The sequence below is a fragment of the Anomaloglossus baeobatrachus genome, chromosome 3 (assembly GCF_048569485.1).
Source record: "Anomaloglossus baeobatrachus isolate aAnoBae1 chromosome 3, aAnoBae1.hap1, whole genome shotgun sequence".
NCBI lineage: Eukaryota > Metazoa > Chordata > Amphibia > Anura > Aromobatidae > Anomaloglossus > Anomaloglossus baeobatrachus.
Genome location: NC_134355.1, coordinates 439146704 through 439173499, shown reverse-complemented (window position 1 = coordinate 439173499; position 26796 = coordinate 439146704). Strand labels below are relative to the sequence as shown.

Here is a 26796-nt window from a genome sequence, read left to right as displayed (position 1 = left end):
TTCAGGTCCTTGACGACTGTAAAAAAGTCAAAGTTAGAATCTGGGGCAAAAGTTAAGCCTAATTTAAGGACCTCCATCTGTGCCCCCGACAAGGTATAATCAGGTAAATTAATTACCTCCATATTCCCCTTCTTACTCCTTGTCTCCATTACTGGAGGTGATATTAATTTTCTTTTAGACCAATTTGGTCCTCCAGCCTTATACTTATTTTTGGTCTGTCTCGGGCCACCCAGTCTTTCACCAAGGTCCAAGTCCGTGCTTCTCCCAGCGGGAGTTTCATCCTCAATTGATGAGGCAGAGGAGAATGAATGAGACCTCGACTGGGGTGCATTAGTCCTCCTCTTTAAATTTTTCCCCCATCTATAGATATGATTACTTTTGTAGTCAGTAGAGTCTCTTTGATATTTTTTGTTTTTTGTTATTATAATCTCTTTTTCCCATTTAGAGAATTCTTTCTCCAGATCAGTATTCAGCACGGACATTGCCTCCTGTGAAAGGAGTGTAAGGAGTTGACCCTGAATAGATTCAATTTCGGTTTCCAGGGTTGCTATTGAGGCTGTATTGGCTTTAATGAGGAGATGCATAAAATTTCTTGACCAATTTGTTGATGCATCCTCCCACTCTTTTTTAAAAGAGTCATCAATACTGGGCAATGTCGGGAAGATTTGGACACGCAGTCCTCTAGGTATAAGGTTTCTGTTTAGGTACAGTTAGGTCCAGAAATATTTGGACAGTGACACAATTTTCGCTAGTTGGGCTCTGCATGCCACCACATTGGATTTGAAATGAAACCTCTACAACAGAATTCAAGTGCAGATTGTAACGTTTAATTTGAAGGTTTGAACAAAAATATCTGATAGAAATTGTAGGAATTGTACACATTTCTTTACAAACACTTCACATTTTAGGAGGTCAAAAGTAATTGGACAAATAAACCAAACCCAAACAAAATATTTTTTTTTTCAATATTTTGTTGCAAATCATTTGGAGGCAATCACTGCCTTAAGTCTGGAACCCATGGAGATCACCAAACGCTGGGTTTCCTCCTTCTTAATGCTTTGCCAGGCCTTTACAGCCGCAGCCTTCAGGTCTTGCTTGTTTATGGGTCCTTCCGTCTTAAGTCTGGATTTGAGCAAGTGAAATGTATGCTCAATTGGGTTAAGATCTGGTGATTGACTTGGCCATTGCAGAATGTTCCACTTTTTTGCACTCATGAACTCCTGAGTAGCTTTGGCTGTATGCTTGGGGTCATTGTCCATCTGTACTATAAAGCGCCGTCCGATCAACTTTGCGGCATTTGGCTGAATCTGGGCTGAAAGTATACCCCGGTACACTTCAGAATTCATCCGGCTACTCTTGTCTGCTGTTATGTCATCAATAAACACAAGTGACCCAGTGCCATTGAAAGCCATGCATGCCCATGCCATCACGTTGCCTCCACCATGTTTTACAGAGGATGTGGTGTGCCTTGGATCATGTGCCGTTCCCTTTCTTCTCCAAACTTTTTTCTTCCCATCATTCTGGTACAGGTTGATCTTTGTCTCATCTGTCCATAGAATACTTTTCCAGAACTGAGCTGGCTTCATGAGGTGTTTTTCAGCAAATTTAACTCTGGCCTGTCTATTTTTGGAATTGATGAATGGTTTGCATCTAGATGTGAACCCTTTGTATTTACTTTCATGGAGTCTTCTCTTTACTGTTGACTTAGAGACAGATACACCTACTTCACTGAGAGTGTTCTGGACTTCAGTTGATGTTGTGAACGGGTTCTTCTTCACCAAAGAAAGTATGCGGCGATCATCCACCACTGTTGTCATCCGTGGACGCCCAGGCCTTTTTGAGTTCCCAAGCTCACCAGTCAATTCCTTTTTTCTCAGAATGTACCCTACTGTTGATTTTGCTACTCCAAGCATGTCTGCTATGTCTCTGATGGATTTTTTTCTTTTTTTTTCAGCCTCAGGATGTTCTGCTTCACCTCAATTGAGAGTTCCTTAGACTGCATGTTGTCTGGTCACAGCAACAGCTTCAAAAAATGCAAAACCACACACCTGTAATCAACCCCAGACCTTTTAACTACTTCATTGATTACAGGTTAACGAGGGAGATGCCTTCAGAGTTAATTGCAGCCCTTAGAGTCCCTTGTCCAATTACCTTTGGTCCCTTGAAAAAGAGGAGGCTATGCATTACAGAGCTATGATTCCTAAACCCTTTCTCCGATTTGGATGTGAAAACTCTCATATTGCAGCTGGGAGTGTGCACTTTCAGCCCATATTATATATATATAATTGTATTTCTGAACATGTTTTTGTAAACAGCTAAAATAACAAAACTTGTGTCACTGTCCAAATATTTCTGGCCCTGACTGTATTTCTCCATAAATGTTTTGTTCCACCAAATTCTGTTTTTTTGGTGTAATAATTGCTTGAGTTTTATAATAAGATCCTCCGAAACTCCATCACTTAAAATCATTTCAGTATCCTCACTAAAAACCTGGTCAATTTTGGAAAGCCATGACATCTCACGGGCTTTATGGTCCATTTGCCCTTGAAACACTGCTGTGAAAAAACACAGTAAAACACAATTAACCACAAAGATAGGGCGAAAACAGGACCTCATTCTTTAATCATCGGGTCACTCCCACATAAGACACTGATAACCATAACTCAACCCTTCTGGGAGTTTTAAGACCCATAAATAATTATCACCATTGTATTCCAGTAAATTCAGAAACTGTTTTGTGTTTAATTAATTTTTATTACTACAAAAAATATAAAAAACAGTTTATTATATTAAAATTGAATATAAATGCAGATTATACAGTAAATCCAAACATATCAAGCACATAATTCCAAAAAAGAGGGGCAGGATAGAAGTGGGGACACCAGTAAAAAGCCCAAAAGAGGGAGGGAAAACAGACATCAGAGTCTACACCTGACCCAATTAATTCATGGGCAAAATGCACGTAAAATATCGTGTCTGGAGTAAATGCACAATAATTAAAAATCTAAATAGAAAGTCCCTGCTGTTCCACAAACGGACACTAGATGGATTCTATATATTATAGAATTATAGGAGTTGTAGGAACTGAACCCAGGAAGTCAGAAGAGAGATTAACCCCATCAGAGCTGGAGCCAGCAATGAGGATGTGCTGCTAGAGCACGATAAAAGGTAATATTGCTGCAAAAACATAATAGATGTGTGGAAAGGCACATATAAGCAAGATTTATCAGAAAAAAAAAATCAGTTTTGGTAACTGGACAACTTCTTTAAGTCCAGTTCCCTGTGTAGAGGTTAAAAGATGAAGGATTTGGCAACCCCTGAAATAAGAATATTAGGAGTAGCTAATATCAAGCTTGTTTGTGTTTGCCATGTTTGCCATTTTTACATTGTCACACGCAACGGCATCGCTAATGCGGCCGGATGTTCGTCACCAATTCCGCGACCCCAACGAGTTCGCATTAGCGATGTCGTAGCGTGTAAAGCCCCCTTTATTTACCTACTTATAGAGAGGTGTGTTCAGCGATCCTGGCAATCTGACTTTTCCCTTATACCTTTAATAGATCTTTTTCTTGTAACATGAAAACTTGGTGATTGTGAGAACCTATGTCCGCTGCTTTATAATATTTCATTAGAGCTTGATGTGATATTGTTTCCATACTGCTGTTTTCCAATCACATCTAACTATTGTTAACTGTAAAACAATTTATATTAATTAGGTAATGGGACCCACTGTGATGATATTGATGAATGTGAGACCCATAATATCTGCCCACCTAATGCAACCTGCAGTAACACAATAGGAAGCTTCACCTGTGCTTGTAATGATGGATTCACAGGTAAGTCCTAATTTACTATACATTGATTCCGATTTATACTTTTTTTTTATCTGTATTCAACGATATAGATGATTATGACATTCAGTTCAATAGTATTCCACCAGAAATATATACAATGTTTGTCTCCACACTTCATATATATATTTATATATATATATATATATATATATATATATATATATATGTGTATATATATATATATATATATATATATGTATATATATATATATATATATATATATACATATATATTTATATGTATATATATATATATATATATATATATATATATATCTATACATATACACAGAACATATGCCTAATAACATGAGCTGAGCTTTTCTTATCATATATATACCACACCTTATAGACAGGTAAGGACATATTTTCTTGAAAAAAAATGACACAATTCATAGTTGATAAGAAATTTAATCTGGTTTTGATAAATTATAAATTACAATTGGTAATAAAATCGTTTAGATAAAATATAGTTCAGTCTTAGCGACATTTCATACGTGACCCATATTTTGTGGCCAATGATGACGGACTTCATTATCCTGACTTGTATGACATATAATTAATATATTTTAATAGAATCATTTTCATATTTAGGTTACAGATGTAGCATTCTTTACCCTTACACACAGTGCACTAAATGTATCATGATATAGAAAGCTGTAAATGGACACTTAAAGCAATGGGCAATGAATGAATCAAGTTAGGTGTCAAGTTACAGTTTTATGCATCAATATATATCTCATTCCATCATGATATCTGTGCCATGTTAGGAAATGCTCCATCTGTATATCATGAAGTAATTGTGATTAATTTTATATTGATCAGGCAATGGGACCCACTGTGAGGATATTGATGAATGTGACACCAATAATATCTGCTCCCCTAATGCAACCTGCACTAACACAATAGGAAATTACACCTGTGCTTGCAATGATGGATTCTCAGGTGAGTTCTGACTTGTCATTGGTTCCAGTTTTTACATTTCTTTAAATATATTGAAAACTATTCTTAATGACACAGTTCAATACAATGGGATCCTGATATAAATGTTTAGAAAACTTTACTGAACACTTTCATAGTGGAAGTCAAAGCAGACATATGCAGATAATATGCATACCAGATAGCAAGTTGTGGGCTAACTTTGGCAAACTTTCACATTTTCTTGAATTTTGTCCTATTTATACGGCGTAAGGTTGGATCCAATGTATGGCTGGGCCCGTCCCATATCTAGCAGATAATGGCTGAGATACACAGCCAGCATCTACCTCTAATAGCAAGAGTTGGATTTGAGCTTTACCAGTGGCAGCTATCTACTTAGGTGGCACTGTCATCTTGAAAAATGGAAATTAAGGTGTGTGGTCTGGGTTTCCATGTGATTGCAGAGTGCTAAAGATCTAGGATCTGCTGAAGACCTCCGTGTCTACCATTATTGTGTATAGTATAAGTGATCAGAAGATCATAAGTTCAAATCCAATAAGTGGTCTGTAAAGGCTCGTACACACGGTCGTTTAAATCGTGGTAGTGTTATCTGTGGTTTCGACGGATAGCACTCTTACCCAAATTATTTTGCATATGTCTGATTTTAAACCGAGTTGGATCAAATTCAGGAATACAAGTCTATAGGTTTGTTGAAAATATCGGCCCACACTTGGATGACATCTTACAGTGGACTGACTACATGGAGAATGGGGATAATGCTTTTTCTCTACACCTCCAAGATAAATGAATCGCAGTCTAATCAAAATGTGATCAGAATTTAATAAACATAATCGGACCTTTTTTTCTCGGAGAGAAAATTATCGTGTGAACCTCCCCTGAGGAAAGAAATTAAGTATAAGAAAAAAATATGAAAATTGTTTCAATGTCTCCTCTTTTCTTTCAATGAAGATAATAAATAAAAAATTGCACACATCTGGCATCTCTAAGATGACAAAACATCATCTCCACAAAACACAGCAATAATCAAAATGTCATAATTGTCCCAGGATATTGTCAGTAAAGATATCTACCATAATTTCTAGCGTTTAAGATGACTTTTTAAACCCTGAAAACCTTTTCAAAAGTTGGGGGTCATCTTTTACGCCGGGTGTTGTGTTATAGGGCATATAATTAGCCCTCCCTGTCTCCAAGACTATCAGAGCGTTAACGCATCCCTCTGGCCCACCCTTGTATCAATTTACCTCCTTCTCTGCCTCTCAGACACATAGACCCCTCCATGATCATGTCCGGTGCACGGGGCTGCAGTCTGGCATCATGGCTTTACTGCAATTTAATGCTTTATGGTGGTGTCGCAAAGCATTCAACTGCTGTAAAGCGCTGACAGCAGCGGTGGCCCTATGTTTTGGACGCAATCATGGAGGGTTCTATGTGCCTGCGGTCTGCAAGAAGCACCCCATGATGATCTTGTCCGGTGCACGGAGCCATCACTGCTGTCAGCGCTTTATAGTAGTTGAATGCTTTGCAGTAAAGCCATGATAGCAGCCTGCAGCGGTGGTTCCGTGCACTGGACAAAATCATTGAAAGGTCTATGTGCCTATGGTCTGCAATATGCAGCTAAGGACACTGCAGAAATGTAGGATAGGTAAGAAGAATATTTAGTGTGTGTAAAACAATGGCATAATAGGGGACAAGAAGTGGACTAGTAGGAGGGCAATACTAAACAATTGGTGCATTACTGCAGGGGACATTACTAAACAATGGACACATTACTGCAGGGGACATTACTAAACAATAGGCACATTACTAAACAATGGGTTTATTACTGCAGGGCACATTACTAAACAATGGGCACGTTACTGGAAGGCCCAGAGAAGGGGCACAAGGATGGGTACATTACTACAGGGGGGGACAAGGATGTGCATATGACATTTTATTGGGATCTATTTTTATTTTTGAAATTTTCCAGTAGCTGCTACATTTCCCACCTTAGGCTTATACTCGAGTCAATAATGTTTCCCACTTTTTTGTGGTAAAATAGTGGCCTTGTCTTATACTCGAGTATAAACGGTATATCCCAAATTCTATATTTTAACTGGAAAAGTTGGGGGTCGTCTTAAACGCCCAGTCATATTATATGCTTGAAAATATGGTACTCAACTTGCACAAAACAAACCATCACTCTGCTGTATCAACTTAAAAATAAGAAAATAAATGATGTCAGAAAATAGTCACAACATATGTTGGTTTTTTGTTTTTATTTTACACATTTCCAAGTTGTTTGTCACCACTAAAATAATTAAAAAAAATAGATGTTTTATATCGTCGCAAATTTATTATTCTATAGAATCAGGATTCCAGGTCAATCTTCTCAAAGTAGCTAAATATGCTTCTCTTACAATACTTTGATATACAGCTGTGCAGCAGAAAGTTAGTGACTATACAATGCTATTTTGGGAAATTAAATATGCAAATATCCTCTTCAAAGAGGATGAGGACTAAAACTCTAATGCATCCTATAGGGGGGGGTAACAAATCGTTAATAGGAATATGCTTCTTTATGACTTAGGATAAAATGTTAAACCAGACACACCATTTACAGTCACCCGTTCCAGGGTGTTTTCCCACTCATTAGTGTAAAGCAGGAAGTCGGATTTGGAATACAGAGAGGCCTCTGACAGTGGGATTAAGGAGGATTATTTCCCCTTGTGAAGTGTGCCAAGCTAACATAAGAGGACTTATGTATTGTTACCTCCAATACATGTCACTAGAATTCTAGTCCTCTTCCTCTCTATAGAGGAGATTTGTATTAGAAAGATAAGACAATAATTGTATTAATGAAAAAAATCTTTCCTCCTAATAATAAAATTAATTCAGTTCATTCATAGATAAAGTATTAACAGTTCACATCAAATGTTGCAAAATCAACTAAAGTACGGTCTAATCGACACTTTATACACAAATAACCCCTAATTTATTCCCAATAATTGTGGTCTTATTTGTTCTAACTTGGTAGATAACATCTTATATGTTTTGGTGATATTTCCTATGCTATTTGCCACTAATCTTATATCCTTTGTCAATTGTAAAACATTTTATATTTATTAGGAGATGGAACCCAATGTGATGATATTGATGAATGTGAGACCAATAATACCTGCTCCCCTAATGCAAACTGCACTAACACAATAGGAAGCTTCATCTGTGCTTGTAATGATGGATTCTCAGGTAAGCAAATAAATTGATCACTTTATATTAACTCCTTGATATTATAGTTATTGTCATGTTATTCTGAATATCATGGAGAGGTTTCATCAGATTTTTCTGTAAATCGCCCTTAACAAGAGAATTTTTGTCAGATTCTCTGTAATTAGAGATTAGATATAATTTGATGCTTATCAAATTTACCATGAATTTTGCAGAAAAAAATTCAGACTTACATAAAATGGTAATTTATTTTTTGCAATTTTCTTTGAATGAACTTGCAATGTGACAGCTGAGTAACAGTAATGTGGATTATAGGGAACAGAAAGGAAAGGAATAGATAAGTCTGTTTCTCACCTCTCCTCGGCTTCTTTATAGCATTGTGCGGCTGTTGGTTGTTCGATGTCTATTCTTATTCCTTTGTCCCAACTTCCATCTCTTATTTTTGATCTGACCGGATCTCCCATTCAGTACACCGCACACAGTAAGGTCGCCTTCACATGTACGTGTTTCCGATACATGTGGCATCTGTTTTTTTAACACATCTCACACGTAGTCATTATAACCTATGGTGATCTTCACATGTTTACTTTTTCCAGCAGCACGGATGACTAAGATCAGTACAAGGTTATGGGTCTGTGAAAAACACATACAGCAGATGGATGGCATCTATGTGGCATCTGTGTGCTATCCATTTACTGTTAGTGCTTAACATTGAAAATATAGGAGACATTTTGTAATATCTTTATTTCCTTAGCCATACTGGAAAACATGGATGGCATACAGATGACACACATTATTAAAAATGTAACATGGATGGGTGATGCAGATAAACAAGGATGATCAAAACAGATAACACATGTTTATATGGACGTGTAAAAAGGGCAAAATATTGGGTGTGATGCACATCAATGAGAAGTGCTGTGCCCCACATGACCGCATTCATTGCAACGCACATTACCAATGTCTGTTGCATTCCTCGTCATAAAGTTGGGCCTAACAAGAGACCAAGTCAGCTGGAAAATAGAAGAAAGTGGATAAAAGACAGAAGCAACAATCGGAGGAGTAATGGCAATGGAACAGATATTTATTTTAAATCCACTTGATAGACAATTCATTTTGCATCAAATTAATGTAAATTGATATTTTCGCCTCAGTTGAGAAACTCTGTGTCAGGTGACTTTTAGGACATTCAATCAGCTCAATTTATAATATTTGCATTAGGACATCAAGGAGTTAATGTTTCCATGCTTTTGTGATTCAAACACTGATTAATGTAAGTAGAATCACACCTTCTTATAATCACAGCTACCTTTAATTTTATTTCCTCAGTTAACTATAAAATGTTTTATGTTTATTAGAAAATGGGACCCACTGTGAGGATATTGATGAATGTGAGACCAATAATACCTGCTCACCTAATGCAACCTGCACTAACACAATAGGAAGCTTCATCTGTGTTTGTTATGATGGATTCTCAGGTGAGGTCTGACGCATCTTTGTTTCCTGTTTTATAGAGTCCTAGTATCATAGTATTTAATGTTGAAGGTAGACTTAAGTACATCGAGTTTAACTCATAGCCTAACATCAAACCAATTTATAAGAAAAAACAATTTATTTTTCAAGAAAAGCATCAAGAACGATGGTAAATTTTAGTAATGAATCACCCATTACAACATTATGTGGTATAGCGTTCCATAGTCTCACTGTTCTTACAGGAAAGAATATGCATCTGTGATTATGGTTAAACCTTCTTTCGTCTAGAAATAGAGGATACCCCCTTGTCCCCACTGCATACCTTTCCAAGAGGTGTAGACAGGGCCACCACTAGGAATTTCAGGGCCCCGTACAGGCAATTTTGGGGCCCCTTTGACACTCTGCCCAGGCTCCACCCCCAGCTCCACCTCCACACCTCAAACCTTCCACACTTTCACCACCAGTCTTGGAAAAACATATGTGTGTATTTATATATACACACACAGTCATGGACAAAAGTGTTAGCACCCTTGTATTTGTTTCAGAAAATGAAGCATTTCCCATTTTCCTCTACACCTCCCCTCTCCATAATATACCCTCTACACTGCCCCTCCCCATAATATATCTCCCACACTGCCCCTATGTATAAAATCCCCTTACACACACTGCCCCTCAGTGCACCCCCACACAATACCTCTGTGTATAATATCCCTCAGACACTGGCCCATTTATATTATCCCCACACACACTGATCCTCTATGTAATATCCCTCAAGTAGGCTGCCCCTTTGTACAGTATCCAACACAAAGGCTGTCCCATATATATATATATATACATTGAAACCTTGGCTTAAGAGTAACTTGGTTTGAGAGCGTTTTGCAAGAAAAACAAAGTTTTTTACAAATTTGTAACTTAGTTTAAGAGCAATGATTTTCAATAAGAACAAATACTCACCGTGTACACTTCCGGTTTCCGTACTTTCACCGTGCTCTGACCCGCTCTGGAGGTAACTTTCTGTACATATGTACTGTATACCATTGTACAGTACATTATATACTATACAGCATGTCTATCAATTTGCATTTGTGGATTCAGTATTGTACTTTCTTGTTGATAACCAGTGCAGCACATAGCTTATACTGTGCCTTTTGCACACCATTTTATTGTAAGCTAATGTGCAGTTTAATTTGTTTTATATATTTGTTACTGTACTGTACAGTATTTTGTATTACTGTACTGTAATTTTATATGAATACAGCACATTATATTGTATTACTGTAATAAGTTTGTAGAAATATAGCAAATATTTTTAGGTTGTGGAATGAATTGTCTGTTTCAATTATTTCCTATGGGAAAATTCGCTTTGATATAAGAGTAACTTGGTTTAAGAGCACACTCCCGGAAACAATTATGCTCGTAATCCAAGGCTCCACTGTATATATATATATATATATATATATATATATATATAACATAATATAAAACACATTTTTTTCATTAAAGCTAACATTAAACAGAAATACCCTCTATACATTGCTAATTTGGTAAATGACTATTCGAGCTGCAAACGTCTTGTTCTGAATGCAATATCTACATAGGTATATAAAGGCCCATTTCCAACAGCCACCACTCCAGTGTTCTGATGATACATTGTGTTTAACTGTGTTAAAAGGCTATAGGATGTTTATAAATCCCTTGAAAACCCTTGTGCAAGTATGTTAGCACAGCTGAAAACAGTTTTGCTGATTAGAGAAGCTATAAAACTAACCTTCATTTGAGCTAGTTGAGAATATGGAGCCTTACATTTCTAGGTTCCATTAAACTCTCAAAATGGCCAGAAAAACGAACTTTCATTTAAAACTCGACAGTCTATTCTTGTTCTTAGAAATGAAGGATATTCCATGGGAGAAATTGCCAAGAAACTGAAGATTTCCTACAACGGTGTGTACTACTCCCTTCAGAGGAGAGCACAAAAAGGTTCTAACCAGAGTAGAAAGAGAAGTGGGAGGCCCCGCTGCACAAATGAGCAACAAGACAAGTACATTAGAGTCTCTAGTTTGAGAAATCAAACCCTTACAGGTCCTCAACTGGCAGCTTAATTAAATAGTACCCGCAAAACCCCATAGTCAACGTCTACAGTGAAAAGGCGACTCTGGGATGCTGGCCTTCAGGGCAGAGTAGAAAAGAAAAAAACATATCTGAGACTGACTAATAAAAGGAAAAGATTAATATGGGCAAAAGAACACAGACATTGGACAGAGGAAGATTCGAAAAAAGTGTGATGGAAAGACGAATCGAAGTTTGAGGTGTTTGAATCACACAAAAGAACATTTGTGAGACGCAGAACTACTGAAAAGAAGCTGGAAGAGGGCCTGACGCCATCTGTTAGGCATGGTGGAGGTAATGTGATTGTCTGGGGTTGCTTTGGGACTGGTAAAGTGGGAGATTTGTACAAGGTAACAGGGATTTTGAATAAGGAAGTGTGGTGCAGTACTAGATGGTAGGTATATTTCTCCTGGCAAAATGCAATCCTGCTGGAGCTCTGACTCGAGAAAGCAAAGCTCTGGCCTGAAAGTATTCTGATTATCCGGGTTTTCAGGGCAACGCCCGACCAACACAGCTGCAGTGATTAGGGAGGCATAAGGTGCGCGGTAGTCAGTGCATATGGGTAGAGAGAGCTGGGGCTGAAAAGACAGTTCAGTGGTTCACCAGGGTTTCAAGGAGGAGCTACTATCTCACACTGCCAGGCAGTGTTTGTACTTGATTACTGCGGTGTGACTGGCAACCTACCCGGGAAAGGGTGTGCTCCAGTCCTGTGGAACAAACAGGACTGAGGGAATGGACTTTCTTGTTGTTTTTTTTTCCTTTGAACTGCTGACTGTCAGAGTAAGTGTGAATAAAGCCCTTACGCTTTGCACTATATGCCTGTGTGAGCCTTTTTACTGCATCGCGACCTGAGCATATTGCTACAGAAGGCTATCACTCCATTTTGCAATGCCGTGCCATATCCTGTGCACAGCGCTTGATTGGAGCCAATTTCATCCTAAAACAGGACAATGACCCAAAGCACACCTCCAAATTATGCATGAACTATTTAGGGAAGAAGCAGGCAGCTGGTATTCTATCTGTAATGGAGTGGCCAGCCCAGTCACCAGATCTCAACTCATATGAGCTGTTGTGGGAGCAGCTTGACCGTATGGTACGCAAAAAGTGCCCATCATGCCAATCCAACTTGTGGGAGAGGCTTCTGGAAGCATGGGGTGAAGTATCTCCAGATTACCTCAGCAAATTAACAACTAGAATGCCAAAGGTCTGCAAAGTTGGAATTGCTGCAAAGGGAGCATTCTTTGCCAAAAGCAAAGTTTGAAGGAGAAAATTATTATTTTAAGTAAAAATCATTATTTCTAACCTAGTCAATGTCTGGACTATATTTTCTATTCTTTATGCAACTCATTTGATAAATAATAGTATGATTTTTCATGGAAAAGACAAAATTGTCTGGGTGACCCCAAACTTTTGAACTGTAGTGTATATATCCTCACACACAGCCCCTCTGTATATCGCTCCACACACACTACTCCTCTATATACTATCCCCACACACACATTGCCGCTCTGTATAATATCCTCCTTGTATATATGTCTGCTTCCTTGCCCTTTCCTGGTATGTATATTCCCAACCTTGTTTTATTGTCCCCTTCCTAGCATAAATATTCTTCTCCTGGTATATATGTTCCCATCCAGGGACCCTCCTTTTATATATGTCCCCATCTCAATGTTTGCCCCTATCCTGGTATATATGTCCCATCCTGCGCACCTCCTGGTTCGTATATCCCACTCCTGGGCACATTCTGGTATATATGTCCCCATCCTGGTATATATGTCCTTCTCCTGGTATAAATGTCACCATCCTGGTTTTTGTCCCCTTCCTGGTATATATCTCCTCCTTCTTGTATATATATGCCTTTCCTGGGCCTCACCTCTTATATTTGTCTACTGCAAAAAGAAAAAAAAAAAACTCACCCTCAGCAGCAATGTATTTCAGCTGGGTTTGTGCCCTCCACACATCCAGCTAAAGCAAGGCAAGGACTGCAGTCAGCAGGCACCCTCACCACCTGGGACTGCAGTCAGTAGGCGCCCCCAAAACCTAGGGCAGCAGTCAGCTGGCCCCTCCACCACCCGAGTTTGTAGTCAGCAGTAGCCCCCACTACCCTGGGTTGCAGTCAGCAGGAGCCCCCACTACCCGGGGCTGCAGTCAGCAGCGCCCCCAACACCCAGGGCTGCAGTCAGCAGGCCTCTCCACCACCCTGTGCTTCAGTCAGTATGCACCCCCTCCACCTGGGGCTGCAGTCAGCAGGCCCCCACCACCCTGTGCTGCAGTCAGTGGGCCCCTTCGCCTCTGGCGATCTTCAGCTCATAGAACGCCTACCTCTCCCTGCCAGATGCCGCGCGCTCGCCAGCTCCGTGTTGCCCACAGCACTGTGATGAGACACAGATTGATGAGTTTACGCTGCAGTGCAATACGTGGCGTAAACGCATGAAATTACGCAATATGCGCACATAGCCTAATAGTTCATCATGCTGCAAAGTTTCACCCGATTTGGAGGCAGAATTGTGCATCCTAACCTCTTGGGTCCCTGTGCATCTGCACAGGTTGCACCAGTGTTATTTCCTCCCCTGCAAAAAACACTGCAGTGACAATAAGAGAGCAGATTGTTAGATATTACATGTCTCACACTGAAAACCTTCATTATAAGTGGCACTAATATAATGATTTAATTTTTATACTTCATCCACTAAATTATGTTATCTTCATAGGTGATGGATATAACTGTGAGGCCCTGACACCATGTAGGAATGACAGTGATTGTTCTTCTGATGCATCGTGTAGTAACAGAACAGGAGACTTATTATGTACATGTAATGATGGATACCAAGGTAATCATTTGTCACTAAAGATGTCTGTATATACAATCATTCACTGGACACCATCTCCAACATCCTCTCCAGTAACAATGACAAAACAGTCGTGGACACGTTCATATCTAATAGTGGACACGTTCATATCTAATATCACACTGACCCATATTCTGTCTATTAATGATGGATGAGGCTATCAGATACAATATGTGTGATTAATATTTTGATGTATTGATTTGATTTGTAGTTTTTTCTGCTTAGTGACTAATATATGGTTACTTTGATTTGTGTTTGTATAATTTGTCATTTCATTAGTACAGACTGATAGACTTTGGTCTCAGTTTGTCCTGTAGAATTTAGTACCAGTCATTAAAGGGGTTATCCGGCTTATTTTGACTTTTTTTTATTATTACCCTATTGGGCTACATTGGGGCAGGTAAGTAGATAGTGACCACTTACCTGCCCTGCTGTCAGCCTCTCTCCCCCGGCACAGAGGGGTCATGTGACCGCTCCTGACGCGATTTTGCTGCTTTCTGTCATTTCATGTCAACATGGGCAGGACCATGTTGACATGCAAATCTGGGAACAGCTTGTTGCCGCCCTGCTGGGTGGGTAAAGTGCGTGGAGTCACCGCTCCCCTTCCCTGCACCCTCCCCCACATTCCCCCACACCCCGTACTCTCCCTGCCCACGATGTCACCACCAGCACCAAGCCCCCTGCTTACACTGCTTAGGATAGCAGGAGTGCCCGTGCAGTCTGTGTCCCGCTCCCTGCCAGCCCCGCGGCTGCTCGCACTGCTATGTATCAGCAGCTTCTCACAGTGCGTGCAGTGCGGGGATAACGAGCGCTGCTGGCAGGAGGTTAGATGATATCATTACCTCCTGTAACGATCTCCTCCTCTGCCTACGTCACCGCTGTCACTGCCTTCTATGCCCGCTGCGTTCTCACTAGTGATGTGTCGGTCGCGAACGATCCGACACAAAGATCCGGCTCCCTGCTGTGACGGACAGGAGCCGGATCATCAAAGTGAGCCACTAAAATATCTAAACGGCTCTTTTCGCCGCCAAAACCCCGCCCACCCACGGCTAAACTCCGCCTACTTAGCAATCTAATTGGCCACTTGTAAGTGGGTGGGGTTTATCCGAGGGTGGGTGGGGCTTTGGTGGCATTACTATAATCCTAAATATGTGTTCACCTGAGGTGAACGCATATTTAATAAGGAGCCGAGAACGAGCTGGCTCTTTTTGGTGAGCGGAGCCATGGGAACCGGATCACCAAAAAGAGCCGGACTTCCCATCACTAGTTCTCACGTCACGTCTCGCGGGCGGCCCGAGACTGTCACTAGCAGTGACGTCACGGGTTCTCGTGATACTGCTGAGAACGCTGCGGGCATAAAAGTCAGTGACAGCGGTGACGTCGGCAGAGAAGGATATTGTCACAGGAAGTAATGATCTCATCTAACCTCCTGGCAGCAGCGCTCATCATCCCCTGCAGTGACCTGGGCTATTAATGTTAGCTCAGGTCACTGCACTGGTCTCCCAGACAATGGGGAACATTCTGTTCTTCATTGACTGGGACATTGACTATGGTATGGATTGTCGTGGGACCCCCTTATTGGATTACGCCGGACCCTGATTTCATTGTTCTTTTCAATAAATTGGTGAAAGAGGGAATGTTTTGGGGAGTGTTTTTTCAAATAAAACTTTTTTGTTGTCTATTTTTTTTTTTTATTACTGACTGGGTTGGTGATGTGTGGTATCTGATAGACGCGTGACATCACCAACTGCTGGGTTTGATGTCAGGTGACATTACACATCTGGTATCAACCCCATATATTACTCCGTTTGCCACCGCACCAGGGCAATGGAATGAGTTGGGGAGAAGTGCCAGGATTGGCACATCTGATGGATGCGCCACTTCTGGTGCGGCTGTAGCCTGCTATTTTTAGGCTGGGGAGTGTCCAATAACAGTGTACCTCCCTAGTCTGAGAATACCAGACCACAGCTGTCCGCTTTACCTTGGCTGATGATCCAACTTGGGGGGGACCCCACGTTTTTTGTTTTAAATTATTTATATAACTTAAAATAACAGCGTGAGGTGCCCTCTGTTTTGGATTACCAGCCAAGGTGAAGCTGCCAGCTGTGGTTTGTAGCCTGCAGCCGTCTGCTTTACCCTAGCTGGCTACAAAAGATAGGGGGACCCCACGTCGTTTTTTAATTTATTTTTTGGCTAAATACAAGGCTAAGCACTCTTTAGTGCCACATGAAAGTCACTAAAGGGTGCCAGCTTAGAATATGCAGGGGGGTGGGACATTATATAGGTCTTTCTCATCTATCTATCTATCCCATTCATTCATCCATCTCTCTGTCTCTATATCTATCTATCCATCTCTATATCTATCCATCTATTTATCTTTCTTGCTGCTTTCATTTTTTGCAGTCTGCAAAAAAACGGAAGCCACACGGATGACACGGATGCATCCGTGAAAAAATCTGACCTTTTTTTCTGCGGACTGCAAAAACGGAACGGTCATGTGAATGTAGCCTACATGTGTTCCCTATGGGGGTAGGGGTTGGTACAGAATGATGGTGGGGGGATCGGTAGAGAGCGCCGTTTGTGTGTGTGTGGGGGGCGCAGAGCCCAATGTGTGTGGGGGGCGCAGAGCCCGATGTGTGTGTGTCGGGTGCAGGGCCCGATGTGGGGTTGTTATTTCCAATGCTAGAGTGATAACAGGTCAGGTGCTGGGGCAAAATACTGAAAGGGAATGTGTGTGCAGGGGGCGGGAAGGGGGCGAGGCTGGACACTGAGGGCGGGCAGGGGGCGAGCCTGGACACTGAGGCTGGGCGGTGCCAGCTATGACTGAGAGGTGTGGCACAGGAAGTGGTCAGTTTGCTGCAGCTGAATGTAAACAAGGAGCTGCAGAGAAAAAAGGGATAATTCAAGAGGAACAAAAGTTAGAAAGCAAAAAATAACAATGTAGGGGTGATTTGACAATACAGCACAGATAAACTCAAAAATGTTTGGGAAGCTAATGTCGGACAACTGCTTTAATGCTTTATGGCCATATTAAAAGACGACTGTAGATAATGTACGTTCTCCATCACTAAACAGTCATCATTTGTGTATTGTGATCAGGTAATGGGTCATATTGTACTGATATTGATGAATGTGGAGGAAAGAACAACTGTTCATCTGACGCCTCCTGTAATAACACAGAGGGAAGTTATATCTGCACATGTAACCCTGGATACACGGGTAAGTACAATACATCAGCACTATGTGACAGTAATGGAAGTGAATGATTTATTTTTTTAAAGGAAACATTGGAAAATATGTAATCTATATTATGTACCTGCCCATAGAGAGGTGTATTTAGGGATCCTGGCAATCTGGTCTTTTCTTCATATGTTTAGCAGGGTTTTATTTTTCTCTACTGATAACAGGAGAACCCTTGTCAGCTGCTTTATAATATTATAATTTGAAGCTCGATGTGTTAATGTTTCCAGACTTTTTGTTTTTCAATCACTGATCAGAGAATTCATTTAGATTAATAAGTTTTCATTATCACATCTACCTTTTATTCTTCACTGTAAAACATTTATATTAACCAGGAGATGGAATCCACTGTGATGATATTGATGAATGTGAGACCAATAATACCTGCTCACCTAATGCAACCTGCACTAACACAATAGGAAGCTTCACCTGTGCTTGTAAGGATGGATTCACAGGTAAGCACTAACATATGTCTTATAACATGAGCGTAACCTTTCTTGTCTTACACCACATCTTATAGACAGATACAGTTAGAATTAGAAAGTACAAAATCTTTTGGAATAAACTGCAGTTCAGTCTTATCGACAATTCATACATGACACTAATTTGTGGCCACTGGTGGTGGACTTGTTATTCATTACTTGCGTGATAATAACTGATATGTTTCATTAGTTAATGATTTTTCATTTTCACATTTACCTCTAATGTTACAGATGTGGCATTCTTTATGATAACACACAATGCACTAATATATCTAAATGTAGAAAACTGTAAATTGACATTTAAAGGAATGGCCATTGAACATGTCAAGTTACAGTTTTCTGAATCAAGATATCTCCTTCCATCATGTTGGGAAATATGAGATCTGTATATATTCAATAATTTGTGATTCATTTTATATCGATCAGGCAATGGGACTCACTGTGATGATATTGACGAATGTGAGACCAATAATATCTGCTCACCTAATGCAACCTGCACTAACACAATAGGAAACTACACCTGTGCTTGTAATGTTGGATTTTCTGGTGAGTTCTGATTTGTCATCGATTCCTGTGTTTACCTCTCTTTAAATATATAACTTTGAATAAGTATTAATTAAATTGTTGCCACAAAACTGTTAAAATGGGGAATAAAGCGCTGATTAAATAGAGATACCCAGTAAGGCTATGACCACATGCTGCATCTTTTACTGCATTTTTGGTGCATTTTTGTTGTCACAAAGATGTCCTTAAATGCATGCGTTTCCTTCTCCTAGCAAAGTCTATGAGATTTCTGTTTTGCAGTCCGCACATTGCATCCTTTTTTGGCTGCCTCTTGGCTGTGTTTTTGGAGACACAGCTAAGATGCAGCATGTCATTTATTTTTCCGTCTTGTCCCTGCTTTCCGAAGGACCGGCAGATCAATGCCCTGCTGACTCGAGGTCAGTGGGGGATTGATCCCTGGTATTTGGCTAGATTCTGGTTCCCATAGAGTTATTATTTGGGACCAGAGTCTGGCGCAAAGGGGTAGGAGTAAGCGCTTCATACTTATCAAATTAACGGCATGGCTGTCACACTGCTTCTACGGCCAGTCATACACTTCCCAAGTTGCTCATTACATTCACTGAATATGCACTGCTTCAGCTGCCCACCGGTGGCTGTGATTCATTGCAGTCAGATGTGCCCCCATGCTGAGTGACAGCTGTCTGACTGCATCCACTCACAGCCACTATACACACAGGACGGGTCAACACACAGACCCTCACAGGGCAGGTCTATATTGTACAGTACAATAAATAAATCATTTTAAAAACGACGTGCGGTCCCCCCAATTTTGATACCCAGCCAAGACAAAGCCTCATAGCTGAGGGATGATATTCTCAGGCTGGGGAGACCCATGTTATTGGGAGCCCCCAGCCTAGAAATATCAACCAGCAGCCGCCCGGAATTACCCCATTCATCAGATGCAACAGTCCCAGGACTTTACCCGGCTCATCCTGATTGCCCTGATGTGGTGGCAATCGGGGTAATAAGGAGTTATTGGCAGCCAATAGCTGCCAATAAGTTCTAGACTAGTAATGGCAGGTGTCTACCCGAGACACCCTCCATCACTAATCTGTAAGTGAAATTAAATAAACACAAACACCAAAATAATGCTTGATTTGGAATAAAAGATAAAAAAATCCCTCTTTCACCACTTTATTTACCCCAACCCTACATAACCCTCCAGGTCTGACGTAATCCACAAGAGGTTCTACGATGCTTCCAGTACTGCTACATATCTGAAGCTCACAGCGATCACCATAGGACAGAACTGCTAGCTGTAAAGTTCAGGTTGCAACTGAAGTGAGCCGTGCGCTCAGCAGTGACGTCACTCAGGTTAGCCCCAGCATGGCAAGGGCCTTGACCTGTGACAGCAAATCACCTAAGTGACGTCCCGCTGATTGTGCAGCTCACTTCAGTCACTCAGGTGATTTTTTTGTCACAGGTGGAGGACTCCAGCTGTGGCCGCGGGTAACCTAATTGACTTCACTGTTTATCACGCTACTCACTTCAATTGCTGCATGGAGCTTACAGCAGGCAATCTTGTTCTCTGGCCCCTTGCTGTGATTGTCAGATGTAGCAGAGCTGTAAGTGTCATGGGACCTCATGTGGATTATGTCGGACCTGGAGAGGTGTTTGGGGGTTAATAAAGTGGTGAAAGAGGGTGGCTTTTTTGTCTTTTATTTCAAATAAAGGACTTTTTGGGTGTTTATGTTTATTTAAATTCACTTACAGAATAGTGATGGGGGTATCTCATTGATGCCTGCCATCACTAAGCTAGGGCTTAGAAGCATCTGTGGGCTGTTATTAACTCCTTATTACACCGATTGCCACCGCACCAGGGCAGTTGGAAAAGTTTGGCCCAGTGCCAGAATTTGATGCGCTGCTTCTGGTGTCGGCTATGGGCTGCTATTGTTAGGTTGGAAAGGCCAAATAATGATGGCCCTTCCCACCCTAATAATATCAGATCCCAGTTGTCTGCTGTACCTTGGTTGGTAGTAAAAAAAATGGGGGGGGAACCCTACATCATTTTTTTTTTTTTTTTTAAATAAATCAGATAATTTAAAAAAAAAAAGCATAGGATCACCTCAACTATTTATAACTAGCAAAGGTACAGCACACAGCTGATAGTTGCAGCCTGCAGCAGCTGCTCACCTGTGCTGGATATGAAAAATGGGGGGCCCACATCATTTTTTAACAAGAAAATAAAAAATAAAACAGCTGGCCAAGCTAGCTATTCCTCTATAGAGCTATTCTGTTATTTCTTTCTATCTATTCAATATGTTCTTTCTATTATATATCTATTATCTGTTATCTATCTACCTACTATCTATTTTCTATCTACCTTTTTTCTATTATTTATCAATTATCTTTTTATTCTCTATCTATTTTAGCTATCTATCAATTTATCCTTTCCTATCATGTTTGTTTCTTCTTTAAAAAACACATTAACAAAAACATGGCAAAAACGCATGCGTTTTTGATGCATTTTTCACTAGGCTGCGTTTTCAGAAAAGGAGATGCACATCAAGATGCACTCAACACACGCATACAAAAGATGCACTGTGTTGTGAGCATAGCCTAAGGGTTACTTTGCACGCTGCGACATCGCTAGCTGATGATAGCGATGCCGAGCGAGATAGTACCCGCCCCCGTCGCACATGCAATATCTTGTGATAGCTGCCATAGCGAACATTATCGCTATGGCAGCTTCACACGCACATACCTGACCTGCGACGTCGCTCTGGCCGGCGACCCGCCTCCTTCTTAAGGGGCCGGGTCGTACGGCATCATAGCGACGTCACACGGCAGGCGGCCAATAGAAGCGGAGGGGCGGAGATGAGCAGGACATCCCGCCCTCCTCCTTCCTTCCGCATAGCCGGTGGAGGCAGGTAAGCAGATGTTCCTCGCTCTTGCGGCTTCACACACAGCGATGTGTGCTGCCACAGGAACGAGGAACAACATCGTATCTCCTATTGGTGTGACATTATGAAAATGACCGTGACTACACAGATCACCGATTTTCAACGCTTTTGCGATCATTTATCGGCGCATCTAGGCTTTACACGTTACGACGTCGTTACCGGCGCCGGATGTGTGTCACTTTCGATTTGACCCCGACGATATCGCAGTAGCGATGTCGCAGCGTGCAATGTATCCCCTAAATCTTTAGGTCTTATGGATAATCCGACAGGACACAAACCTACTGACCTAATGTGTATTAAACACATCAACACTCATACGCTGTGTATGCAAATATAAGATTGTAGTCCTATCCAGTGAAGAAAACGACCGTGGTTATACCTATTGATTAGTAAATATATTTGGCACTCTTCATTACTTGCAAGAATATTAAGGTATTTGGGATTTTCGTTACTCGTCCAATATTTATATATTCACCTCTTGAGTTTCAAGTCTCCTCCCCACATGTTTGGCACAGAGTTTCAAACAATAAATAGGAGGGGATTGTGTACTGCCCCGGCAGCGATCGAATCACTCGGATTCGGTTGTTGCTATTTGTGGCTCGAGGGTCTCCAGACCTGGGGGCTCAGGGTGACTCTAAAACATGATGGGGGGTTATTTACAGGGGAATTAGATAGTTAGTGAAGCCACCCATGGTATACGGTAATAGGGAGTACCGCTGCTGCCGTTGGGAGTACCCGGGGTGATGGAGTGGGGCAGCAAGATGACGTTACCCTCCACAGGTAAGAGAAGGCCCCAGGACATTGGAAATTTCTGGAATTTTTGGAAGTTTCTGAACGTGACGATACCAAATATGTGTATATTTTTTATTGTTTTAACCCTTTAATTTTCAATGGGGCAAAAGGGGTGGTGATCTGAACTTTTAGGTTTTTTTTTTTTTTTTTAAATTTTTAAAAAACTTTTTTTACTTTTTTTTTTGTTTTACTAGCCACCCTAGGGGGCTATAGTGATCAACAATCTGATCGCTCTGCCCTATCTGCTTATCACAGCTACACAGCTGTAAACAGCAGATATGTTCATTTTCTGCTTCACTGGGCTGTAGGCCGAGTGAAACTGAAAGTAATTCATGGTAGGTACAGGAGCCATCACATGACCCTGTGCTACCATGACAACTACAGGAACTCACATGATCACGTCACGTGACTTCCGGTATCGAGGCGGTAAGTAAAAGTTTACTGCGATCGTGATTATTATGGCGCTGTCACATATTAGAATACCCACAGCAAAATGAAGCAGTAAAGAACTGCTCAGGCCAAAAAAATCTATTGCACTACCAGGGTGCAACCAGACCCCCATTAGATGGAAATAACACAGGTGCAAGAGGAGCAAATCACTCACACAACTCCAGAATATGGAGAGGGTGATCGCTGAATGGTGAAATTGCACACTAGTGGCTTGCATACGGCTCCATTCCCACTTACAGGTGCATAGTAATCCAGTCAGCAGCCTATTACACGCCCATACTATTCGATCAGGCGGGCTGCCCGGTACTAATGTGCACCATATAGGGATGCAGTCTCCAATATGCAAGTCCAAACATTAAGGGGCCTGGCTGCACCCCGTATAAAATGTTATGTGCAGAAAACTAAAAACACAATATCTGAGGTATTAGTCGATATTATGGCCAAAATAGCGGTAGCCTACAAACCACGTCACGGTTCCTCATACTTGTAGGTCCCTACACTAATCTATATAAATAGAAAAATAGCAAAAGATATTGACAGCGCCATTGAAGGAGTTAACTGTCACGAGCAGATAACGATTCTGCTCGTGCCTAGCAGGAACACATCCGGGCTGTGAAAATCAGCTGAGATGTGCGCCGATCGCGTCATGCTGCCAGCAGCAGACCGCAGGCAGTAACATTATGACCGCTAGGACGTAATATTACTGCCTGCAGTCGTTAAGGTGTTAACAGAAATAAACACTTGAAATAGATCACTCTGTTTGTAATAACTATATAATATGTTTCACTTCTTCTTTTGAATTCCTTGATTAAATTTACTTTTGGATGATTTTCTAATTTATTGAGATGCATCTGTATCTTAGCACTACAGAGTGCAACTGCCTCTTTTTTGTTACTGTGGTTCATGCTCAGTATGCACCTGTTCACATTAGAAAGTTAGAAAGTGGCATCAGTCTTTTTTTAGACTATAGCAGGGCAGAGACAGTGAGATGTAAGAGATAAAGAGACAGAGAGAGAGAGATAGAGATTGACCCGGGAATTCTTCAGCTCCTCGGCACTTAGAGTCCCACTGAGGGAGGAGTCAAATCAGTGAAAGAAGCTGTTTTTACTGTTATCGCTGGCACTCGGGCACCACGCGGTGTTGACCCCTGCTGGTTACTCAATTGAGCTTCCTAATGTTACATTTAGTAATGAGCATAGCTGCCGACGCTCGCCTATCAATAATGCCTAATAATTCTCATCCTTTTGTTCTGACTTGGTAGATTACTTATATGTTTTGGTAGTATTTCTAGTCATATCTACCTATTTTATATCTTTTAGCAACTCTAAAATATTTTATATTGATCAGGTAATGGGATCCACTGTGATGATATTGATGAATGTGAGACCAATAATATCTGCTCCCCTAATGCAACCTGCACTAACACAATAGGAAATTACACCTGTACTTGTAATGCTGGATTCTCAGGTAAGGAAATTAATTGATTTCTTCTTTGTATTATAGTTATTCTGATTATCAGTGAGATGTGTCAGTAGATTTTTCAGTAAACTGCCCTTAACAACACAAATTGTAGCAGAAGCTTTGTAATTTCAGATTAGAGGTAAATCAAGGCACATTAAATTCACCGGTCACATATACATGCTCTCTCAAAAGCTGTTGGGTTTAATGTTCTTCTTTCCTGCAGCAATGTATGTATAAAATGATAGAGCTGCTCGATTCTGAAGATCTCTTCCTTTGGTGGTGAGAACTTGTTTAACATTTCAGGTTTAGAGTATAGGTTAAATAATAGGGCTAAATGATGTATGCGTGTGATTCCTTTTTCTATCCACCAAGAGAAACCACTAGGGCAAACTCCTGGTATAAACATTGGGTTGTGGAGCAAGTCCAGAAGTGGAGATGGGACTGTCTGCAATCTATATTGAAATCTACTGGTCTGCCATAGCTTGATCATGTTGAAGGAAAAGGGGGAAGTCTCTGCCAACTTCAAGGGCAACAAACCCGTCATCCATAGTAGACTACTTAGTGTATAGGGGGCTAGGAGCGCATTTTCTAGGCCCATCCATCTAGGCGCTCCACTGCCCATCATGACCGTGGAGGCCTGGGTGAATTGGGCAGCCTTATAATAAAGGGAGAAGTTAAGGAGAGACACCCCCCCCCCCCACCGTCTATGAAGATAAAGAGTATGCTGCGCAATTCTTGCCCTCTTATTATTCCAAATAAATTTAGTGATTTCTTTGTGGATCTTTACAAACATGTTACGTGGTAGTGGGATGGGTAAGGATCGAAATAAATATAAGAACCTCGGGAGTAGAGTTGAGCGCGGTTCGAGGTTCTCCAGTTCGCGGCTCGAGAGATTTTGGGGGCTGTTCTAGATCGAACTAGAACTCGAGCTTTTTGCTAAAGCTCGATGGTTCTAGATACGTTCGAGAACGGTTCTAGCAGCAAAAAGACAAGCTAATTACTAGTTGGCTTTCCGCTGTAATAGTGTAAGTCACTCTGTGACTCACACTATTATGAAATTTCAGCGTATAGTGTGCGGGAACAGCGCATTCAGATCACTGCTGTTTGGATAATGGCGATCACCATTTTTTTTTTTTTTTCCCTTGTCTTCCTTCCCTAAGCACGCGCGTGTAGTGGGGCGGGCCAGCATGTCAGCCAATCCCAGACACACACACAGCTAAGTGGACTTTTAGCCAGAGAAGCAACGGCATGTGTGATAGGATGTCCATGTCACATGTCCCTGCATTATAAAAATGGACATTTTCCTCCAGCACGCCATTATCTGCCTTCTGCGTCTTGGTGTCAGTCACCGCTGGCGTAGCTCCTGTCTCCGATACTGCTGTGTACGCAATATACACAGCGCTATACAGAATAGGGATAGAAGTTTCTTTCAGCCCTTGTAAGGGCTAATAATGTCAGGGTCAGAGCCATAGGTGACAGTCAGGTCCGTGAAAACAGATTTTAACAGCTACACAAGATGACAGCGTCTGTGTAGCTAAGGTCAGGGATTTCCTCGCTGGAGTTCCCCATTAGGAGGGATAGAAAGGCAGGCTTCCTTTCCTCTACCCAGACCCACAACCCTGCCACTGTACCCTCCTGCCCTTTGCACACTCAAGCTCATTGTTACTAAGCCATTATACTAACAAACACTGAGTAAACTTAGTGGCATCCTAAAAGTGGCTGTTGGACTTCCATTAGTGTCCCACTGGTGCAAATCTATGTGCAGCACCTCTGCATTGCACACTCAAACTCATTGTTACTAAGCCATTATACTAGCAAACACTGAGTAAACTTAGTGGCATCCTAAAAGTGGCTGTTGGACTTCCATTAGTGTCCCACTGGTGCAAATCCATGTGCAGCACCTCTGCATTGCACACTCAAACTCATTGTTACTAAGCCATTATACTAGCAAACACTGAGTAAACTTAGTGGCATCCTAAAAGTGGCTGTTGGACTTCCATTAGTGTCCCACTGGTGCAAATCTATGTGCATCACCTCTGCATTGCACACTCAAACTCATTGTTAATAAGCCATTATACTAGCAAACACTGAGGAAACGTAGTGGCATCCTAAAAGTGGCTGTTGGACTTCATTATTGTCCCACTGGTGCAAAGCTATTTCTAGCACCTCTGCATGACACCCTCCTGCTCTGTTTTTAATAAGCTATAATAATAGCAAAAAATGCTGCCATTTAGTGGCATACAAGAAGTGGCTGTTGTACTACATTAGTGTCCCACTGGTGCCAAGCTATTTCTAGCACCTCTGCATGACACCCTCCTGCTCTGTTTTTAATAAGCTATAATAATAGCAAAAAATGCTGCCATTTAGTGGCATACAAGAAGTGGCTGTTGGACTTCCATTAGTGCCCCACTGGTGCCAAGCTATTTCTAGCACCTCTGCATGACACCCTCCTGCTCTGTTTTTAATAAGCTATAATAAT

The 26796-nt window shown here is 41.2% G+C and overlaps 1 protein-coding gene across 1 annotated transcript in view; it reads left to right on the top strand.

Annotated features, from left to right (window-relative positions):
- The window catches only part of LOC142297263 (uncharacterized), a 307434-nt gene that overhangs the window by 201256 nt on the left and 79382 nt on the right, over positions 1 to 26796 (top strand). Inside the window, 8 exon segments of the mRNA XM_075341518.1 lie at positions 3717 to 3836; positions 4680 to 4799; positions 7899 to 8018; positions 9356 to 9475; positions 14288 to 14407; positions 17525 to 17644; positions 18001 to 18120; positions 18574 to 18693. Of these exon segments, the coding sequence (XP_075197633.1) occupies positions 3717 to 3836; positions 4680 to 4799; positions 7899 to 8018; positions 9356 to 9475; positions 14288 to 14407; positions 17525 to 17644; positions 18001 to 18120; positions 18574 to 18693 (960 nt within the window).